General features: G+C 36.5%; 1 protein-coding gene and 1 long non-coding RNA gene across 2 annotated transcripts; both read right to left on the reverse strand.

The window, feature by feature from the left end:
• Positions 1 to 20158, reverse strand: LOC121323482 (mucin-4-like). The gene is given in 15 exon segments (XM_041264567.1): positions 1 to 1381; positions 3460 to 3618; positions 4761 to 4825; positions 12675 to 12797; positions 13546 to 13733; positions 14551 to 14670; positions 14989 to 15055; positions 15057 to 15130; positions 15583 to 15696; positions 17596 to 17684; positions 17936 to 18066; positions 18406 to 18579; positions 18974 to 19135; positions 19509 to 19642; positions 19883 to 20158. Coding segments are annotated over 15 exon segments (1857 nt in total). The 5' UTR covers positions 19962 to 20158; the 3' UTR covers positions 1 to 1203.
• Positions 20159 to 20241: 83 nt separating this feature from the next.
• LOC121322642 lies at positions 20242 to 22641 on the reverse strand. The gene is made up of 3 exons (XR_005951066.1): positions 22236 to 22641; positions 20500 to 20568; positions 20242 to 20412 (listed from the first exon to the last, which is right to left on the reverse strand). It is a non-coding gene; the product is annotated as an uncharacterized LOC121322642 (long non-coding RNA).
• Positions 22642 to 23012: the final 371 nt, after the last annotated feature.

The raw sequence follows: 23012 nt of genomic DNA on the forward strand, positions 1-23012 counted from the left end.
AAAAAAAAATGGAGAAACACTGGGAAGTTTAAAAATTGTATCCACACCATCGACATGCCATGTAACATTTCTCACAATCTGAGCTGCCAGAAACTCTTGCTTAAACTGCAACAGATTACATTTTTATCCTGTACAATAAGACCCTGCAAGACATTAACTTGTACAAATCAGATCAGCTGTTTGGCACCATTCCATATTTATTTATCCCTCTTAGGAATGTGCAATTTCATATTTAGCTACTTGCTGTAAATCTGAAAATATGACTGGAGTGTGATTTTTATGGCATGGTGTGTTAAAGACACAGAGAAAGTTACCATCTTCTGCCTTGTAATAATTGGTTGACAACAAATTCCCTTTATATACAGTATTACCTTTCAGGTTTAGATTTCCACTGTACAAGTGGTTGATTGTCTGGAGATTTCAATGAATCCTCTTTCATTCGACTCAATGCTGCAGAAAGGGAGGTAAAATGACAAGTTCAATTAATACAATAAGTACATTATAACCATGCTTTAAGGCCACAGGATATTTTTAATTATTTCATTAGCTATAACCCTTCTTTATCGCTTTTTAAATATCAATGTTTTTACTTACAATTAAAAGGCCCATAACCCCAGTAGAAACCAGGCTCTTCACTGTAAAAAGAAAAAAGTACTAATTGTACATTTAGTACATTTCTAATATTTTCCCCAAAAAATCTGCTGTAATCTATTTTCCTGCAATCAATTACCATTGTAATGTGAATGATTATTCAATATTTTAAACTATACTACAGTATGTGGAATATTAATTTTAAATTATGAAATAATGCGACAACTGTTTTATTAAATGCATTACATTAACAGTGATTTAAAGACGGCATGTGTCTGAAATAGCACAGTTGTCTTAACTAATGTATTCTTCTTGTATTCTTTCACTGTACTGTATCATTCTTTGTATAAGTCGTCATTCAAGGCATCTTCAAACATGGATACCGGTACTCTCCAAGTATGGTTAAGGTAACAGTAGTATATTAGATCTGTACCAAGCTGGTCATTAAGAAATAAAGGGCTTGTTATTAAATATTTACATTATACAGTTTGGTATTCCTTGTAGTTAAAAAGTATTGTTTTCAATAATGTAGTTCCAGTATTGTTTTCAGTAAAGTAGTTCCAGTATTGTTTTCAGTAATGTTTTCATGAGTAGAATAAACATACCTTTCATTTAAATTAGGTGAGCAACGCATTTTACGCAATAGCAATAAAACAGCAGTGATAGCAATACCACCACGACAAAGATGAAAGTCACGGTTCCAAACAGAATTCCAAAGAATGCCTGAAGATTCATAGTCAGGTATTCACAATTTTTACCATATGGTGTGTACATTTGAAACGAAACACATCTGTAATTAAAGGAAATACAGTATATCAAATATATGTGAATTTATATGAAATCTGCCCTCATAAAAGCTTTGCAAGTAGGGAATTCAACACTATTCATGCTGCTGCTGTCAGCTGCAATGTCACACTTTTTTTTTTTTTTTTTTTTTATATTGTATAGGGCACCAGACTGTATATTTATCATAAGAACATAAGAAAGTTTACAAACGAGAGGTCATTTGGCCCATCTTGCTCGTTTGGTTGTTAGTAGCTTACTGATCCCAGAATCTCATCAAGCAGCTTCTTGAAGGATCCCAGGGTGTCAGCTTCAATAACATTACAAGGGAGCTGGTTCCAGACCATCACAATTCTCTGTGTGAAAAAGCGCCTCCTATTTTCTGTTCTGAATGCCCCTTTATCTACTCTCCATTTGTGACCCCTGGTCCTTGTTTCCTTTTTCAGGTCGAAAAAGTCCCTTGGGTCAACATTGTCAATACCTTTTAGAATTCTGAATGATTGAATCAGATCGCCGCATAGTCTTCGTTGTTCAAATCTGAATAGATTCGATTCTTTAAGCCTTTCTGCATATGACATGTCTTTTAAACCCGGGATAACTCTGGTCGCTCTTCTTTGCACTCTTTATAGAACAGCAATATCCTTTTTACAATGAGGTGACCAGAACTGAACACAATATTCAAGATGAGGTCTTGCTAGCATTGTTTTAACATTACTTCCCTTGATTTAAATTCAACACTTTTCACTATATATCCCAGCATTTTGTTGGCCTTTTTTATAGCTTCCCCACATTGTCCAGATGAAGACATTTCTGAGTCAACACAAACTCCTAGGTCTTTTTCATAGATTCCTTCTTCAATTTCAGTATCTTCCATCTGATATTTATAATGCACATTTGTATTACCTGTGTGCAGTACCGTACACTTCTCTCTATTAAATGTTGCTATTGCTATGTGACTGCCCAGTTCTGAATGTTGTCAAGATAATTTTGAATGACCTTTGTTGCTGCAACAGTGTTTGCCACTCCTCCTGTTTTTGTGTCGTCTGCAAATTTAACAAGTTTGCTAACTATACCAGAATCTGTTATTAATGTAGATTAGGAAAAGCAGAGGACCTAATATTGATCCCTGTGGTACTCCACTGGTTACCTCACTCCATTTTGAGATTTCTCCTCTAATCAGTTCTTTCTGTTTTCTAAATGTTAACCACTCTTCTAATCCATGTGCATGCATTTCCTTGAATCCCCACTGCGTTCAGTTTGAGAATTAATCTTTTATGCGGGATTTTGCCAGAAGCTTTCTGGAAATCTAAATAAACCATGTCATATGCTTTACAGTTATCCATTGTCGATGCTGCATCCTCAGAAAAGTCAAGCAGGTTAGTTAGACACGATCTGTATTATTTCATTCCACTGCTGATATAGTTTGCAACTACCAGCCCTATGATCATCTATCATGCGCAAATCTGTACAGTCAGGCATCCACAATGTCAGAAGTGGCTGTACCTGTTGCAACTGCAATATAATATTTGCTGCTTGACAACCAGCATGGAAGAATCTGGCTTGGCATTTTGTGAAATAGTTTATACAAAAATATGTTTGTTTTATTGTATTTAGTCATTTAAGTACCATGACACATGCAAATTGCATTGATTAACACTTTTTGTTTTCATTTATAGTTTCTAATTAGTTTTTTTTTTCTAAATCAGACAACCTACAGTATATCATGTTGTCCAGAGTGTTGTAAAAATTGGTTTGGTTTGGTTGGTTGTTGGTCATTTTAAAATGTGCAATTAATTGTATCGTATAGAGTAAATTATTTGATTTGCACATACTGCAAATAAAATTTTGCAGATTTTTTTTCTCCTCGTTTTCTGTAGAATTATGGTTCATGGTCAAAGCAACATTTAATATATCGATAAATTCTGCATACACACACCCTCAGTGCAATTAGAATGATTCAATAATGATTCAATAATGTATAGAGATTTTTTTCAGTACAACCCTTTTTCATTTAGTTTTACTTATTTTAACCTAAATAACTTCATAGTGCCACACTTCTTGTGCCTTCCCTTACCCCTTATTTACTTGCACATGGGTCCTTCAACGTAATGTTGGCATTTTCCTCCATGTTTGCAATAGTCATTTGTTAAACAAGGCGATACACACACAATGCCAATTTTTGGATCAAACACTGCTGAATAGCCCTTGATTCCTTTACTAGCACAGTTCATGTGCTGTAAAAGTTATTCAGTAGTTGCTAGAAACAATAAGAAAATAGATTATTATTATTTTTAAAACATAGATATCAAACCTATAAATAGGACTTCCGTTTTTCTGCATTTATTTTTTCACTTTTTTAGTGTTAAGTTTGTTATTGTGTTTCTGGGCTTTTTAAAAATGGTATGGTATTGTTTTCCCTTTACTATTTGATGGTAGTCATTCTTAGCAGTTCTGGATTCTGTCTGCTCCAATAGTGAGATGTCTTTTTTTTATATATCAGCATTTGTCTGGCTTTATTCTTGCTTTAAACTTGTCATGAGAATCCTACTAGCTGGGGCTGAGCAGTTTTCCTCTTCAAATTATGTGACAATTTGACAATTCCACCACAGATGAAAGCTTAAAATCTGTATGTAACTGTAAAAAACAAAAACCTCTCACCTTTGTTAACATCTGTGATATCAGCTTTAGTCACAGGTTCAAACTGCACAGTATCTTCTCTTCTCTGCCTCTGTACTTTGAGGTTTAAAACATCAATGATGGCATCTTGTAATTTATTATTTAGGAAATCAATGTCTGTAATTGCTGGCACCATAATCAAACAAGGACAAGAACTTGGCAGCCATATGATTATTGACAACTCTGTTTAAACACAAAATAAATAAATAAAGGTTAGTCACACATTACTTTTGTTTAACCAGGTAAAATAAAAACGAATGCATCACATAATGTCTGAAGTTAAACTAAGCATTAAAAATGCGTAACAACGGCCAAAAACAAGTGAAAGAAAATATTTTTAAACACATTTGGGCTAGATTCTGAAAGCTATTTACTCCACATTATAAATAAACTTGTACAGTGTCAGTACAAGTCAGAAGTCAATATATTTTGAACTAAGCAAAATACAAAATACATCTGATTAATTATATTGGACTGTACATGTAAAAAATAGTTACCTACACGTTTAAAAATCTTAATAAGAAAGAACATTGGTGGTGTAGGCTTTTATGGGTGACTGACCAGTAGCTAAACATGTCAACTACTTTGAACTAATAATTTAAGATGACAGGTTTGCAATTTACAGGACATATTTTAAGTGTATTTGATCATATTTAACATTTAGTCATTCAAACATCTATCAAGTGTGTCACATTTGACAGGGTACTTACGTCAAGGCGATATCTTGATTTTTAGCAAAGGTTTTCACAGTCAAGGTCAACATTTGCGGATCTACCTATTGATTGAGATATAAGGTTTTTCAGATTTAGACACACTTGGAGGGAAAAAAAAGTCTGTAGCTTCAATGCGTTTCTTCCTGGAATTTTAAATAATAATAATAAAACAAACAGCTGCTAAATAGATACATCTGTTGGGCTGTTATGAAGTCATTTCGTTTGTACTTAATCCACTATTAATACAAAACTGTCTGGAAGGTAGCATTTGCTTCAGCATCTAGACACAAGCACAGTCAATGGATCACTACTCCCCTGAGGATTAGTGGGACAAAGATAACCAATATCAACTGCCATCAAATGTGACCCATACGTTCACTAATTGTACATAGAGAACATGGAACTCAGAACCGAGATACCATTTTAGTAAAAATGTATATGAGGTTATTTGAAAATCTTACCTTAGTATCAATCTGTTTTACTAGAGATACATATTCAGGGCTCTTAATACCACTAATGGTCTGTTGGTTATAATCTCCCTTCAATTTAAGACTTAACTTGAGGGATCTCTTTGGTGCACCTATAGATATAGAAGGAAAGGTTCATGGAGCCTTTGCCAAATACAAATACTGTACTTTCAAAAGATATCAATTCCAGTGTAAAGGTTTAGGAAACCCAAAGTACAGTATGTATTGTAAAAAAAAAAAAAAAAAAAAAAAAAACTTATTATTAGCATGCAAGTAACATACATATCTCATGTTTGGGACACAAGTAACAAATTATTACCATGAGAAAAATTGGTCACCTCAAGGGCCAAAGCAGCTAACTCAAGACCCTTGTATGAATATGAATACATTAATACATGTATTATATTTTATTCAAATCGCCATGAGCACAAAGGGAAGAATGCCAAACACAATTCTAAAATGAAAACTGCTAAGGACTACTCACAAGACCCCCAATTGAATGTCTGAATGGTTTATTCTGGTAACATTACTGTGTGCATTCTTCCCTTCTGAGAAAATCGTGCTAATGATAATGTGGAGTAAATAGCTTTCAGAATCTAGCCCAAATGTGTTTTAAGTCTGAGTACAGTCAGCATGTACAATACTAGTGCAAATAAGTTGTCTCTCACAAGTTTTATATTTACCTTCATGTCCAAATGCACACTGGAGAAAAGGGGCTTGGACTACAAAGAAAACCTTGTAACTGAAGCTGGAAACAACTTACATGATGAAAAACAGCCCATTGTGCCTCTTATTTACTTCCTCCCTTTGGCTCAAAAGTTCCCCCAGCTACACCACAGCGTTCCCCTGTGTATGGACTGGGGCATGTGCAAGTGGCTTTATAGCCATCAGCTGGGATTTGAGTGCAAGATCCTCCATTGCTACAGAAGTCAGCTGGGCAATCACCACAACTATTATTAGTTTGCCATCGCCTTAAAAAAAAGAAAGAACATCATTTGAAAAGAAAGAACAAGAATGAAAGAACTTCCTTACAAACTGTATAATATTTTACAATAAATATGCAATATACAATAAACATACAGTGGCTTGCGAAAGTATTGACCCCCCCTTGGCATTTTTCCTATTTTGTTGCCTTACAACCTGGAATTAAAATGGATTTTTATTTAGATTTCATGTAATGGACATACACAAAATAGTCCAAATTGGTGAAGTGAAATGAAAAAAATAACTTGTTTAAAAAAATTCTTAAAAATAAATAACAGAAAAGTGGTGCATGCATATGTATTCACCCCCTTTGCTATTAAGCCTCTAAATAAGATCTGGTGCAACCAATTACCTTCAGAAGTCACATAATTAGTTAAATAAAGTCCACCTGTGTGCAATCTAAGTGTCACATGATCTGTCACATGGTCTCAGTATATCTACACCTGTTCTGAAAGGTCCCAGAGTCTGCAACACCACTAAGCAAGGGGCACCACCAAGTAAGTGGCACCATGAAGACCAAGGAGCTCTCCAAACAGGTCAGGGACAAAGTTGTGGAGAAGTACAGATCAGGGTTGGGTTATAAAAAATATCTGAAACTTTGAACATCTCACGGAGCACCATTAAAGCCATTATTAAAATATGGAAAGAATATGGCACCACAACAAACCTGGCAAGAGAGGGCCACCCACCAAAACTCACGGACCAGGCAAGGAGGGCATTAATCAGAGAGGCAACAAAGAGACCAAAGATAACCCTGAAGGGGCTGCAAAGCTCCACAGCGGAGATTGGAGTATCTGTCCATAGGACCACTTTAAGCCGTACACTCCACAGAGCTGGGCTTTATGGAAGAGTGACCAGAAAAAAGCCATTGCTTAAGAAAAAAATAAGCAAACACGTTTGGTGTTCGCCAAAAGGCATGTGGGAGACTCCCCAAACATATGGAAGAAGGTACTCTGGTCAGACGAGACTAAAATTGAGCTTTTTGGCCATCAAGAAAAACGCTATGTCTGGCGCAAACCCAACACCTCTCATCATCCCGAGAACACCATCCCCACAGTGAAGCATGGTGGTGGCAGCATCATGCTGTGGGGATGTTTTTCATCGGCAGGGACTGGGAAGCTGGTCAGAATTGAAGGAATGATGGATGGCGCTAAATACAGGGAAATTCTTGAGGGAAACCTGTTTCAGTCTTCCAGAGATTTGAGACTGGGACGGAGGTTCACCTTCCAGCAGGACAATGACCCTAAGAATACCGCTAAAGCAACACTTGAGTGGTTTAAGGGGAAACATTTAAATGTCTTGGAATGGCCTAGTCAAAGCCCAGACATCAATCCAATTGAGAATCTGTGGTATGACTTAAAGATTGCTGTACACCAGCGGAACCCATCCAACTTGAAGGAGCTGGAGCAGTTTTGCCTTGAAGAATGGGCAAAAATCCCAGTGGCTAGATGTGCCAAGCCTATAGATACATACCCCAAGAGACTTGCAGCTGTAATTGCTGCAAAAGGTGGCTCTACAAAGTATTGACTTTGGGGGGGGGGGGGGGGGGGGGGGGGGGGGGCGAATACTTATGCACGCTCAAGTTTTCTGTTTTTTTGTCTTATTTCTTGTTTGTTTCACAATAAAAAATATTTTGCATCTTCAAGGTGGTAGGCATGTTGTGTAAAACAAATGATACAAACCCCCAAAAAATCCATTTTAATTCCAGGTTGTAAGGCAACAAAATAGGAAAAATGCCAAAGGGGGTCAATACTTTCGCAAGCCACTGTACAACAAAAACATAAACTGTAAAAACACTAACAGAGATGGAAATAAGGCTGCAAAGTGGTTTGATCCATTCTGGGCCTTAATATGAGTTTAGTCAGACCCTGTGCCAGAAAAACAAGATTCTAGGTGGTAAATCTCCCTCTTGACCTGTGAGGGCGCTAAGTAATGGGAACAGTGTACTCTGGACTACTTGGCCTGACACTTCGTTCCTAGGGTTAAAAGGAAGTTTGTCATGTAGAAAAGAGACAGAGTTTCGGTACACTAACTCATTGACCCAGAAGGTAAATAATGTGGCAGCTGTGGATTACAGGAATGGCTGCAATCGTTTACCAAGGGATCATGAATGACGGTATAAATAGGGGTCGAAGCGATGTATCTGTACCTTCGAGCAACTTGTAACTTGTATCACCCACCACGAGCACTGTAGCACGCACCCAGGACTGGTGACCGTGTTTCTATATTGTGGGAAAGATAGGTGTGTTTATTAATTGGAACTGCAACCCATTTGTTTGTTTCCAGTGCAATACACATTGTTGTGTATTGCCTGGAATTATTGTTTGGTCACCAGACCAGGATTATAATAAATAAAACCACTTTTCCAACTGGATACAAATCTCTGTCTGTTCATTGTGCACTGTATCACTCCTGCACCTGTACACAATCAGCCACTTTGCCACAGACCCACATGAGATTGTGAACTATACACTGTTGTTAATCAAACTCATAGTAAAAACTGGAATGGGTGAACGCGCTATTGAATAGGCGTTTTATTTCCAACTCTGTGTAATCATGTTCTGTTACCTGTATAATTAGGTTTGCAAGTGCATTTGTAGGATCCTGCAGATTTGGCACAGTCAGCATATGGACAGCATGAGGGTGAGTTCAAACACTCATCAGTGTCAGTGCAAAATTGTCCATCTCCTGTTTGACGCAGAAAATATTTAAAAGATTGATGAAGGCATTTATTTTATTGTACAACATCAGTGTTATTAGTAGAATGATAACAGTTACAGTTCTGAATTGCTTCTATATCTTTACTGTATCCACTTCTAACGATATTGTACCCTCATCAAAAAACAACAAACACCACTAAACCATTACAATTAAGAGGGTAGTCGATAACGCTGTCTTTGTAAAGTTTAATTCTATAAATATTTATCTAGCCATTCATTACATTACCTTGAAATCCTTGCTTGCAGACACACTTGTAAGACCTGATTTAATTGGTGTAGTTAGCATTCGGTGAACAAGGTGAGCTGGTCTTACACTCGTCAACATCAGCACAGGATGTGTTTCCATCTCCTACAAAAAACAAGGAGGGCTGCATTTAATCATTCTTTGTTTTAATCTTATAAAAGATAATTTTTTTACTTTAAGACAAAAATGCGCTAATGACGATATTGAGTAAATAGTTTTGAGAATCTAGCCCAAAAAGTGCCTTTCAGTCTTCATTTCTGTTACCTTTATACCCTGGTTTGCAAGTGCATGTGTAAGATCCCTCAGTGTTGGAGCACACAGAGCCTTTGGATGCAGGGAAGAGTTCTTACATTCATCAATGTCAGTGCAGTTCTTTCCATTGCCTGTTGATAAAATAAAGATGTATCAACTTAGGCACTTTTAATGTGCTTATTTTAATGGCACATTTTTGACAATCATGCAATTTTTTATTTACTGAGACACCAATAAGTACTCCATTGCAGGTGTACTGCAGCAGCAATGCAAAGTGGTCAAGTGACTATGCCCCAATGTGTATTTCATGTCCCTCTTACCCAGTCATTCACTGAATATTATTCACATTACCATTAAATCCCTGTTAGCAGACACACTTGTAAGACCCGATTTCATTGGTGCAGTTAGCGTTCATTGAACAAGGTGAGCTGGTCTTACACTCGTCAACATCAGTACAGGATTTTTTTCCATCTCCTACAAAAAACAAGGAAGGTTGCATTTTTGAAAAAATAAAGATTACTGTGGTTTCATTTTATATTTGGGGGGGGGGGTCAGTAATGACAGGTATTTTATAAAATACAGTAGAAAGTATTTTGTTTTGAATAAAGGGGAGAGACAGAAAAAAAGGTTTTAAAGATGTGTGCGTTGTTATTAAAAACATTTAGGCGTTAGACCTCAACATAGCACTGTGAGATGATACAGTCACATGTATGTAGTACTTAAACTCGCAAATGTAAGGCAGCTGTAATTTTTAGTCATCATTTTTGTTACGTGAATATCCTGCTATGTAAGATCCCTGTGTGGAAGCACACAACACTTTGGGTGTGCGCTTATAGGATTATGGAACTCATTCTTTAGTTATTGTGGACAAAATCAACAAAACTGAACAAAAACTGAGTTGGCTGTCAGAGCTAAAAAGGTCTAGTTGCTCCTTGTTACTTTTTTTATTATAAAATATAGTCAAATACTTTTAAATAATGTTTACAACACAATATCTGAGGTTCACTCAGTAAATATTGTATATTCACCTTCAGAGCACACATTTAAAACAAACAATTTTAAGAAAGTCATGTGAAGAAACAGAAAAATGAATAACCTTCATATCCTTCCTTGCAGTTACATCTGAAGCTGTCCTTAATGCTTGTGCACAAAGCAGTGGATAGGCGTGGATTGCTTAAACAGTGATTTACAGCTATAGAGCAAAAAAGTGAAAATGATTACTTAAAATAACATTTTACTGGCTGTCTTCTTAATTGGCTGAAGAACCATTTGAACGGGTGGATTTCAGTGATCAAACAGATTTATGTAACAACTTCAACAAAAAGTATTTCTTACATTATTCACTTTAAAGAATGTTTTATTCAGTGATTTATTCAGGGTACTGATGGTAAAATGTACAACACAAAAATATGCTACTCTTTTATGTAATTTTTTATACAAATACAGAGATGTCTGTCAATGTTTTTGTAACAATAATCTATTAACCATACTATTTTCACTGTATTGTAATATTTGGGAATTTTACAGCTTCTGTCAGCATGTATTTTATTATGATAACCTGGTTCGGACTATAGTAGGGTTCATATTAGTCTAATGTACCTGAGAGTAATGGGTAATGTATGCTGTTACCTGAGCATTGAATGCCATTCCCCTCCTTTCCAGTGGGACACTGGGCACAGCCTGTTGTCTCATTACAAGCCACTCCTGGATAACAGCTCACAGTTTCACAAATGCTTTGTTTTGTTCAACAGTTCTTTCCTGTGTAATCATCATTACACTTGCAGGATGTTTCCTGGGAATTACATTCAAGAAAATAAAAAAAAAAAGTCTTTTTAGAAATGGATGGAAGGGGCATTAATTAATATTTGCATTATTACATGACCAGATTTACATCCAGCAAGTATTGACATAACTTGGGCTCTGTTCATCATATAATGGAAAGAGTTTAATTGTTTTTCTATTACTCTACCATCCATACGTCATTATTTTTTTCTGGTTTCAATTTCTTGTTTTGTCTTTATTTTTCATCACATAATAAAAGTGTTTTTTTTTTTTGTTTGTTTTTTTAAAGCTAAGCGAGGTTCAGCCACAGCCTTGCTGATGAAGACCATTTCAAGGACTTTGGTTCAGTATTACAAGGTTTTTTTGCTTTATCAATGTGTAAATACAGGTAAAAGGGTGAGACTAACCCTTAATTTGATTCTCGCTTCCATAACTGTGAGAGCTTCGCTACTGACAATTGTGTTGTGATGCACTGGTTGAGTTCATTACTGCTGTTAACAAGATACATTGAGTTTGACTTTAAATTAGTTAGGAAAAACAGTAATGCTGTAATTATATTATATTTTTGTAGTATTGAATCTTAATGTGCCCTTTGTGGTTAAAACAAACACACACACACACACACACACATTATATGTGCATATATATATATATATATATATATATATATATATATATATATATATATATATATATATATATATATATATAATCAATGTTTGCTATGAAGAAGGGAGGGTTGTGTATATGTAGTATGAAAAATAGATTCATTGTAGCGCATTTATATCACGTTAGCAAAACATAACTAGAATAGTTGTTTTAAAACACACGTTTCTATGTGTACTACTCACATATAGCGCAGAGTCACCAACTCTAGTGGTATCACCATAGAGGCATTCACCATTGGTCCCACAGTCACACACAACAAATATTGGTTGCAAAATAGGAGTCACATTATGTTCTCCAACAGCTTCAACTGTTACTTTCAGTGGCTTCACACTTGTAGGAATCCAGGTGAGAATTCCACTTTCTAATGATAAAGAATCAGGTCATTCAAACAATTGTGTTTGGGGAACTAGTACATTGAGTTTAATCTTTTTCTTTTCAACGGCCTGCATCGCTTTGTGATAATAGTCTGCTTTTTTAAACTTACAGCGTTGGTTTGTGTTTAAAAACACACACACACACACACACACACACACACACACAAACCTCAAACATGTACCTTACTGCAATGCAGATTTCATAAGCTTGGGCAGGTATCATATTTATATTGGTTTGTCTTGAAAGATGGAAAACAACTTTTACATTTATTTGAGAGATGTTCTTTGTTTTATGTATGCATCAGCTATATATGTATCAATAGAGCCACATGTTTTACAAACAACAGTTTATCCTTTATCCCTGTGTTGTTAGGGTTCAGTAACTGTTAACATTTCATTCTGTTCTTTCTTTACTGAACCTGCAGTTGTCTGATAAAATCTTTACAACAGCAAACTGGTATCTTACCAGTTGTGAATTCTGATATTAGTTTGCTGTTTACAGTAACATCAACTGAGTCTGTTCCTTTCAGGGTCCATAAAACCTGGAATTAAATTGAACAACAAAAAAATGGTTTAGATTAAATGAATTGTTTTCAAATATTAGATTCTAGATTCTAGAATGACCACCACATGTCAGAAAGGGTGATGCAGCTATATCAGTGTGGAAGTCAAGATGCTGTGGTAATTCTGTCTATACGGACAGTGTACAGGCACTTTACATTGTTAATGTACATTTGTTAATAATCACTTTAAGATGTATTAAATTATTGAAACATTGTACATTCATGAATCTAAAAAAAAACAGTAGTCTATTTAATCATTTGATAATATTTTGAAAACAACAAAAAATAGAGCTAAACGCTGCTGACATGTTTCTGAATGCTGATCTTTTGACCTTTGGTGACCACACCTATCAAAAAATCTGATTGTGACATCAATCAATCAATCAATCTTTATTTTATATAGTGCCTTTCATAGTGGACCACCATCACAAAGCGCTTTACAAGATGCAGTAACAAGAAGAAAATCCATAATATTATAAACACAGATAAATGCATAATACATGATATACAGTAAAAAATAAATAAATAAAAAAGGTCTGTCCGTGTGTAGACACCCCACATGTAAATTTATGTCAAGAGAAACCAAAGTGTTGTCCTGGTTAAGTCACAAGAGGTTATTTTTAATTTAATGTTCACAACAGTGATAGTGAACTAGACTGAAAACTAAAGCTCCTTTGGAAACACCTGCCACACTAAATAATATAACAATACATTGTTCTAAACTTACTGCGTTTGTTGTCCCATTTTCTTTATATTGAGCTGCAAAATCATTGAAGTTGGTGGCTTTTGGATTAGGAGTGATGACTGTGCGAGCTTGCAAAGTGAAGCTGCTGACTGAATCCCGAGCATTAATCAGGATGAAGTTATAGTACAAACCATCAAATGATACTATGTGTGGAACTCCACTCATCAGCCCTGTCCAGATACAAAAGGAAGAGTCAAAGTCAAAGAAACGTTTCTTATACAACGCTCAATGTTGTTTCAGCCAATCGGAGCACAGATAGCCATTTGTTCAGCAACAGGGCAGATCCATCCCAAACCATGTTAATATACCCCATCCGTGCAGTTATATTTATAAAAGTATAATTGTAGCCATGTAGTTATACAACAACTTTCAACTTTGCTGGCCTCACATTAGTTATCACAGAAGTTGTTTATCATGTGGTGTTTGTTATTTGCTACTTTTCAAAACCTGCTATACAGTGGAGCCATATTTCAAATGCAATCCTAGGACATTTAATAAACATCATGGTCTACTAAGCAGCCTCAAGAAGCTTCTTCCTTCAAAAAAGTGGTTATTAAACTGGACTGGAGTAAATGTTTCACAAAATAACACAACAGGTCCTGCTTGTCATCATGTCCTGTGTGTCCATTTTTACCATTAGTTATGACACGAACAAAGTTGACATTTTTGAGGTAAAGGGATGTTGTGAATCAGTGGCTTCCAGAGGGAATGCACCACAGCTGAGCGGAAGGATCAAAGTGAACTCTATAACAGGTAAGCCCAGTCCTGGTGTTAAAATGGGGGAGATAATTTTGACTAGAGGATGACAAAGGGCACAAAAGTCTAAACTATGGAATGATTTAGCGAGCAAACGTCAATCATTTTATATTGTGTATATGGGCATGGTGTAGGACACTGCATCACTGCTGATCAGTTTCTTGCTGTGGTCTTCATTACACCAATTTCCAATTCAACTGGATCTTAATGTGTGACAATGTGGAGGATTACCTGACGATGGGGCTCTATAAGAGCTGCAGTCTCTCTTAGGTCTCTTTGTCTGGTAGTAGTCACATAATTTTGGATCTTCAGTATTCTTACAGCACCATGTATGGGGCTGAATTTCTAAATCTGTTGGGGGGGGGGGGGGGGGGGGGGGGGGGGGGGGGTGATATTATTATCACTTTGATTCTCTACAAATCACAGCGATTTCTGAAAATCTTCTATTGACATGCTTTTTATACAATCAATGGAATTGAGGTATAATTTAAGCAGAATCAAACACTGAACATGATGTTGTATACTGATCAATACAAAAACTCCCATGTTTAGTGTAGAAACACATTGGACATGGTTGTGCACAAAAGGTATCGACTGTGTTACATAGTAGAACTGACAGAATAAAAACAAAAGGGTATCTAAACAACTGTATCTAAATAAACGTATTACCTTCAGCTTGACTACTTTCTGTGATCTTTTTTTGGGTTCCTCTCAATCCAGCCATTGTGAAATTAGCCTTTTTTGTTATAGAGGCACCTGGCTCCTTGTCTAGAGGCCGAGGAAACACTGCGCAACACTGTCAAATCCCCATCTGATGAAAAAATAAAAAAATGCTAAATATACATCTCTGTGGTCATTTGAAAAATGTATGTTTATCATATCAAAACACTGGCGAACTGGTTCTTTCAGCAAAACAATACTATGGGCTTAAACCATAAAATGGCAACTTATGTTTTAGCATATATTTTCCCATCAAATAGGAGAACCATGAAATGTTTTCGTCAAAGTTGTTAAATCCTCTGTTACCCTAGCCAGGCCCTCTGAACCTGTTACAAAATCAGGCAGTCCTACCAAGTTTCACAATGATCAAAATATGAGCCTAAAATGATCTATCTTTCTTTTTGGGGGGGGGGGGGGGGCTTAAAGTATATGATAAGAGAGTTTTGTGTAGTTTTTAATAGTAAGCACATTCTAAACACATTTATTCTCTAATAATTACAATGAACTCTTTTATCTAGTTATTCCTAACAGAAGCCAGCTCACCTGTCCCAGCTGTACAGTATCTTCCATCTTGCATCTCCCATTCTAGACACTTAACTTTGAAATTTTCTTTAAAGATTCCATTGGTCAGCTTGTAAATCCAGAGTCCCCTTATATCTGAAAACAAAGGTCAACAGATAAATGGTTTCTCTTGAATACATATACAGTACCACTGAAATATTTGAGAAATACAAACATAACTGACATTGGGAGGTGGAAACCATTAGCCTGTTCTTCATGAAACATCAGCAATTTGTTGTCGATACAACCATCAGAGGGGCCTACTATCAGTTGTCAATCAAAGCCTGTGAGATCTGCCATGTTTCCAGTTGTGACTGAAACTGACTTGCAACAGGAAGATGGTGCTGTTATACGGTATATTACAGAGTGCATGCCAGGAATGAAATCTATCAGTTGTTAGGGGGGAACAAAAGTGTGTACTTCATACCGCAAGTGAGGCAAATTAAATGTATACTGAACAAAAAAATAAACGCAACATGCAACAATTTCAAAGATTTTACTGAGTTACAGTTCATATAAGAAAATCAGTCAATTGAAATAGGCCCTAATCTATGGATTTCACATGACTGGGAATACAGATATGCATCTGTTGGTCACAGATACCTTAAAAAAAAAATGTAGGGGCATGGATCAGAAAACCAGTTAGTATCTGGTGTGACCACCATTTGCCTCATGCAGTGCGACACATCTCCTTTGCATAGAGTTGATCAGGCTGTTGATTGTGGCCTGTAGAATGCTGTCCCACTCCTCTTCAATGGCTGTGTGAAGTTGCTGGATATTGGCGGGAACTGGAACACGCTGTCGTACACGTCAATCCAGAGCACCCTAAACATGCTCAATGGGTGACATGTCTGGTGAGTATGCAGGCCATGGAAGAAATGGGACATTTTCAGTTTCCAGGAATTGTGTACAGATCCTTACCACAAGGGGTCGTGCTGAAACATGGGGTGATGGCAGCGGATGAATGGCACGACAATGGGCCTGAGGATCTCGTCATGGTATCTCTGTGCATTCAAATTGCCATTGATAAAATGCAATTGTGTTCGTTGTCTGTAGCTTATGCCTGCCCATACCATAACCCCACCGCCACCACGGGGCACTCTATTCACAACACTGACATCAGCAAACCGCTCGCCCACACGACTCTATACACGCTGTCATCTGCCCGGTACAGTTGAAACCGGGATTCATCCGAGAAGAGCACACTTCTCCAGCATGCCAGTGGCCATCGAAGGTAAGCATTTGCCCACTGAAGTCAGTTATGACGCCAAACTGCAGTCAGGTCAAGACCCTGGTGAGGACGACGAGCATGCAGATGAGCTTCCCTGGGATGGTTTCTGACAGTTTGTGCTGAAATTCTTCGGTTGTGCAAACCCACAGTTTCATCAGCTGTCCGGGTGTGGTCTCAGACGATCCCACAGGTAAAGAAGCAGGATGTGGAGGTCCTGGGCTAGCGTAGTTACACGAGATCTGCGGTTGTGAGGCCGGTTGGACGTACTGCCAAATTCTCTAAAACGACTTTGGAGGCGGCTTACGGTAGAGATGAACATTCAATTCTCTGGCAACAGCTCTGGTGGACATTCCTGCAGTCAGCATGCCAATTGCACACTCCCTCAAAACTTGAGACATCTGTGGCATTGTGTTGTGTGACAAAAACTGCACCTTTTAGAGTGGTCTGTTTATTGTCCCCAGCACAAGGTGCACCTGTTTAATGATCAACTTCTTGATATGTCACATCTGTCAGGTGGAAGGATTATCTTGGCAAAGGAGAAATGCTCACTAACAGGGATGTAAACTAATTTTTGCACAAAATTTGAGAGAAATAAGCTTTTTGTGCGTATGGAAAATTTCTGGGATCTTTTAGTTCAGCTCATGAAACACGGGACCGTTTATATTTTTGTTCAATTTATTTTGAATACAATCTTTAAAATAACATAGCTCAGATATATTTTTACTAATATTTATTAATAATAATAATAATAATAATAAACTTACTTGAATTAGCTCCTATAAATCTGTCAGGTCGGTATTTATCTTTTGGTGTTTTTGACCTCTGGCCATCATTTAGGAAAAAAACATCAGCACTTTAAAATAAACACATAATGGGATACAGTAAATATGGTAGATTCAACATTGTGATTGCTTGCAAACAGAACTTAAAAATATATAAATGAGGAAGGGGTATATTAAACGTCTACTGTATCTGAATAGCATACCTAAGAACAATTGTATTAAGCATAAACATTTCTGTATTATAGTCTTTGTTTGTTAGCAACCCTATTTGATGTTTTTTAAGATCCTTACATGTTCACTTCATTGATTTTTTATACATTACCTGTTGTAACCCATCAGAACATTTCTAGTGGCCAGCCTATCAGTGTCCCAGTTCATTCCTTTATCTTTGTAGAGCATCATGGCGTAAGCCTCAACGCCATCTGTGATGATGATAGCCTGGAAGGTGTTTCTCTACAAATAACAACAAAGATACATTGCATTACACCAGGTAAAACCATTGGCAACAGATATTAAAACAATTACAATACCAAATATACTCATACCCATGGTCTAATTTTGATGTACATTCTGGCACATGGCTCAGCCATTTTGCTAGATCACTAAGGTTCAAGTACCATACACCATTGACTGACTTAATAAGTAACCACAAAGTGCCACACAGCTGGATCATCAAGAACCCACTGCAAACACAGCATGACAGTTACAATAACATACAAGTAAGCACATGCATTAAAATATATACATATATTCTACACTTTGGAAATTCAATTATAGAATACAGTATTTTACCTTATCCTTAAACATTTCAGCTGGGTATGCAGGGATATTTTCCCATGTGATCTTGAGAGTCCATTTGGCTGTGTAGGTCACTTTTAGGTTGGTCTGAATCTTCAATTCTATGTCTTTTACAACATAGTTATAGTTGAGTATTCCTGTAAGGGGGGAAGCAATATGCTGGTTGAGCTTAAATTCACTTGAAAGCTCTAGCCTCATGACACACAGATGTATAGTGTTTGGTCTGGGTATTGGAGTCAATTCAAACAGGTAACACAATTTCCACATGTTTAAAAAACTGGTTTTAAACCGATATTGATGGAGTAAGTGCAGTTGAAAAAGGAATGCTCTTCTGATATTAGAATGAAAATTAATTTCAGTTTTGAATGCTCCCACTGTATCTAAAGCTTTGATGGTTTAGGATGTAACATATGATGCCTGTTCCCCAGGTCATTTAAAAGATATAGTCCTTGTTTGCTCAAGTCTATCCATATAGGCTAGTTTAGATTGGTGTTAAGCAAGGTCTGCTATGAAACATATTTTGGAGCATATTTACTATATTTTTTAAAATTCCACAAATCACCTGGTAAAAAATGTTTCCTCCTGAGCTGAGATCAGCATCATCCCAAATCGCAGCTAACATAGCAGGCTTTGAGGAGGTCTTGAAGCCTTCAGCTGGTGGATTAGTATATTTTCTAATTTCACGATCAAAGGCTGGGAATATAATTTGGCCAGTGTCTGTAAACTAAAAAAAACAGAAAACAATACATGCTTCTCATTATATGCTGATAACTTTGATCTCCAGTCTAAGGCCTGCTGTAAACAGAAATGAACTAAACCAGAAAAAAAATCAGAATTATACAGTAATTGTTATTTTCTGAAAAAAATATTTTCAAAGTCAGCAAAGTGGCAATATATGTTTTAATTCTGTCCAGCAATATTTTGCATAACTTTGTGTAATAGAACGGAGGCGGAGCAACCATGCACATTGCAAGCAAGCTTCTTAACCACTATACAATAGAGCCAGGCTAATCTGCAAGGAATACTATAGAGCTTTTAACCTCATGCACACATCCCTCCCTATTACATAAACGTAAAAATGAAGAACAGTCACTTACATAAAGAGATTTGTACATGGTTGCTCCAAATGGAAATCCAATTTTAGGTTTCAAGAATGCAGATGTGACCTCTGGATTATTTTCTTTTATGCTTAAATCTCCTGCAGTCACTCCAAATTCATAAAGTGCAACTGCTGTGGAAATAAAGAGACAAAAACAAATGTCAAGCACATTCGTAGTTATGATTTTTGAATACATGGCTACATTCTTGAATACATTCGCAGTTCATAATTATGTGCACGTCTGGGCTACATATATCTTGAAAAAGCTACCTGTATCACATGTATAGCATAACTTTTTTTGTTTGCCTGTTAAGTCTGTTGGAAAATAGCAATGCAATGTAGGCAAAAAAATAAATAAAGACAGATCCTCACCAGGTCCAAGATCTTCAACTGTAGTTGCCAAAGGTACTGTTGTGGTCGGCACTGGAATGGTAATGGTGGCCCCTAACATAACACATGTCACTGCATTATTACAGTTGCATTAATATTCCAGACATTACACATTAGTTTCAATCCAGAATTAAATATACCAAATTAAAAGCAATGCACATGTTTAGTTCTTGACAAGACTTCATATATTCCTTCCTGAAGAAATCTTTAATTTAGAATCATCACTTGAACCCATTACACTGTGTAACAATGTTTTTATTTTTTATTTTTTTTTGTTCCTGGGTAGTAAGTGTTATTTCCTAATTGCTTATGCCTCAAAAGTATAGAAAATGGCTATTATTCCCCACAAACTTTGCTTTTGTGACCAGGTTTACGATTATACTGTGTTTACAATCTAGACAAATCTAGAGAGAGTTTGGTCTACGTTTATATTATTTTCCACATGAGTCAAGTCTTCCCAGTTGTGGATGCAGTGATGTATGCTGTTATAACTTCTGCAATGGTTGTCTTAGCTGCAATAAAACAGAAAGGCCAATATGAATTAAAATTTTGATTTAATTTGATGCCATTTTCATTGTTTTACTTCTTTCTGTCATTACCTGTTGTGGATGCCGCTGTTAATTCTGTGACAACTGATAGTGCTGTTCCTTCTGTAGTGGGTACCTCAGCTGCAACAGAAAATTACAAAATATTAGTTCAAAATCTAATTTATAATCAACTAAAGGGAGGCGTGTCTATGGCTGTATTATTTTCCTCATGTCTAGTACTTTACGTGTTGTGGATGCTGTTGTTGGTGTTTCTGTATTGTGTATTGTCTGCAGTCGACTCAGAGGAGCTCTTTCAAAGCATACTCAGGTGATAAGATCGCTTACCATAGTTAGATGCAAAAGAGGAAGTGAGCTCCTTTGAGCGACTGCTAATTCCCTTGGCAGGAGGGTCTGAGGACGTCACTCCACGGAGGGGCCTATCGGCAGCTCAGGCATAGAACGCTTTAAAAAAATCTTAACAATACAACGATGGCCATTTTAGGCCACCTGACTATTCAAACACAAGCACACAAAAAACAAGACTTCCAGAGAATCAGTTAATATTGACATATTCACTGCTTATCTTTCCTTATTAGGAAGTGTATTTTTACCTACCAGGAATACATTTATTTTCAAATGCAACTCCCACAACTTACATAGCTAGGGACATTTGGGTAATTTATCATGACAGCACAGATTGAAAATATACATTACTTTTTGATAAAGGTGACCAGTTTGCAGTTGTTTGTGAGGCGTTTTAAAACAAACTAAATAATGCTAAATACATAGAGGTTGATGTACTACAGTGTTGCATCTGTCGCAATCGTTGCAAACCACATGCAAACCAGTCGGAAGTGTAGCGTGAAATGTATTAAACAAACACAACGCTGTTAGCATCATTTTAACAAATGCTTTGCAGCCGCAGTGCTTATTTGCGCTTTAGTAGACTTTAGTTTTCCAAAAAATATCGAAATGTCGGTTTTAAGAAGTAGCAACTGAAACGATTTAGAAAATTAACCATTAGCGGTCCATTTATTCAGTGCTTGTGAGGCACGTCAGGTCCAATTTATTTTCACACGCGGTGGTTATTTTAAACGCATTGTTTTAAATGTATATTTTTCAGTGAAACAGGTTTAAAAGGCACTGAATCGCAAAAACACACTAGTTTTATCACTAAACTCCTCAATAATGCGATCCAAGTCATTCTTTTTTTTACTATAACATCTCAAAAAGCTCTGCAAATGTCCATGATATTCTCTGAGCTCTGGATGCAGAAGCAACTACCGCCTTTATGTCCGTGTTGTCTCTGTGGTGCAAGAGACTATCAGATACGCCTTTTTTACCTGCAAGTTTTTCCGAGAATAGCAACGGGAAATGCTGAATACACCCACACTTTTGACGATGATGATGAGTCAGTCACGAATGGTAAGTATTTCTTCATCGTACAGCTTTTATTAAAACGATAAAACACTATATATATATATATATATATATATATATATATATATATATATATATATATATATATATACACACACACACACACACACATTTCAAATTGTAGCTAAGATTATACATCTCAATATTGACAAATAATGAATACGACGTTGCATATTCAGTCACCATTAATATAATAATCTGTATTGTGACTAATGTAATGTACATGTCCGTGTTTGCTGCATTTACGCATGATCCAACAAGATCGCTTCTTCCCACAGTAACCGACTGCACTGTCAACACACGCCTTTATCGTATCTTATGCAATAATTGCAGTACCAACAGTGCAAAAATAAGATGGCATTATTTACGTTTGTGAATTTCCCAGCTGAATCTCTTATGTTGACTTCCGGGAATGCGGTGTTTACATTCCCGACAAGCACTTCGCCACAATTTAGGCTTCCTTTTCAGACACATATGTAAACGCACTTGGGCCCCCTAAAACCTCAACTGTGAACGGAAATTTGAGGCGGCCCAGAGATGGCCCAAGGCCGGCTCAATAATTGTGAACGGTCTCTTTGAACCACTGCAAGTATACTGTGTACTCATTAAAAATTCACAAAGTTATTTACGTTTGTTCATTGTGTTTTTTTATGTGCCATTTGAAGCTCTGTGTTATTCATTCATATCCTTATAGGATTATTACAAATCCTTATTGGATCCAGCGTACCAGTATGTAAATATGGCAACCACATAAAATACAACATGAGTTTTGAGCAAAACCCCTTCTTCAGCTGTTTAAAAAGAAAAGTAAACACAGTGCAGTAAACTTGTTATTATTCAAGCTTTGTAGTTATACAACAATTCTGTGGATGGTGTCATGATTATTAGAATATAATGTTCATTCCCAGAGTTTCCAAAGTTCCCAGTTTTAAGATAAACTCTCATTCCTTTTCTTTCTGAGCAACAGGTGTTCCATAGCACTGATTGATCACACAAACTGTGATGTCTTCAGCAGCGTGGTCAAAGCAGTTAATGTGAATGCTTAAGTGTTCTACAAACCAATCTTCTAAACGCCTTTTAGTTACCCCAATATACAAGTTGTTGCATTTCTTGCAGATAATGCTGTAGACTATTCCTTTAGAGGT

The sequence above is a fragment of the Polyodon spathula genome, chromosome 11 (genome assembly GCF_017654505.1).
Source record: "Polyodon spathula isolate WHYD16114869_AA chromosome 11, ASM1765450v1, whole genome shotgun sequence".
NCBI lineage: Eukaryota > Metazoa > Chordata > Actinopteri > Acipenseriformes > Polyodontidae > Polyodon > Polyodon spathula.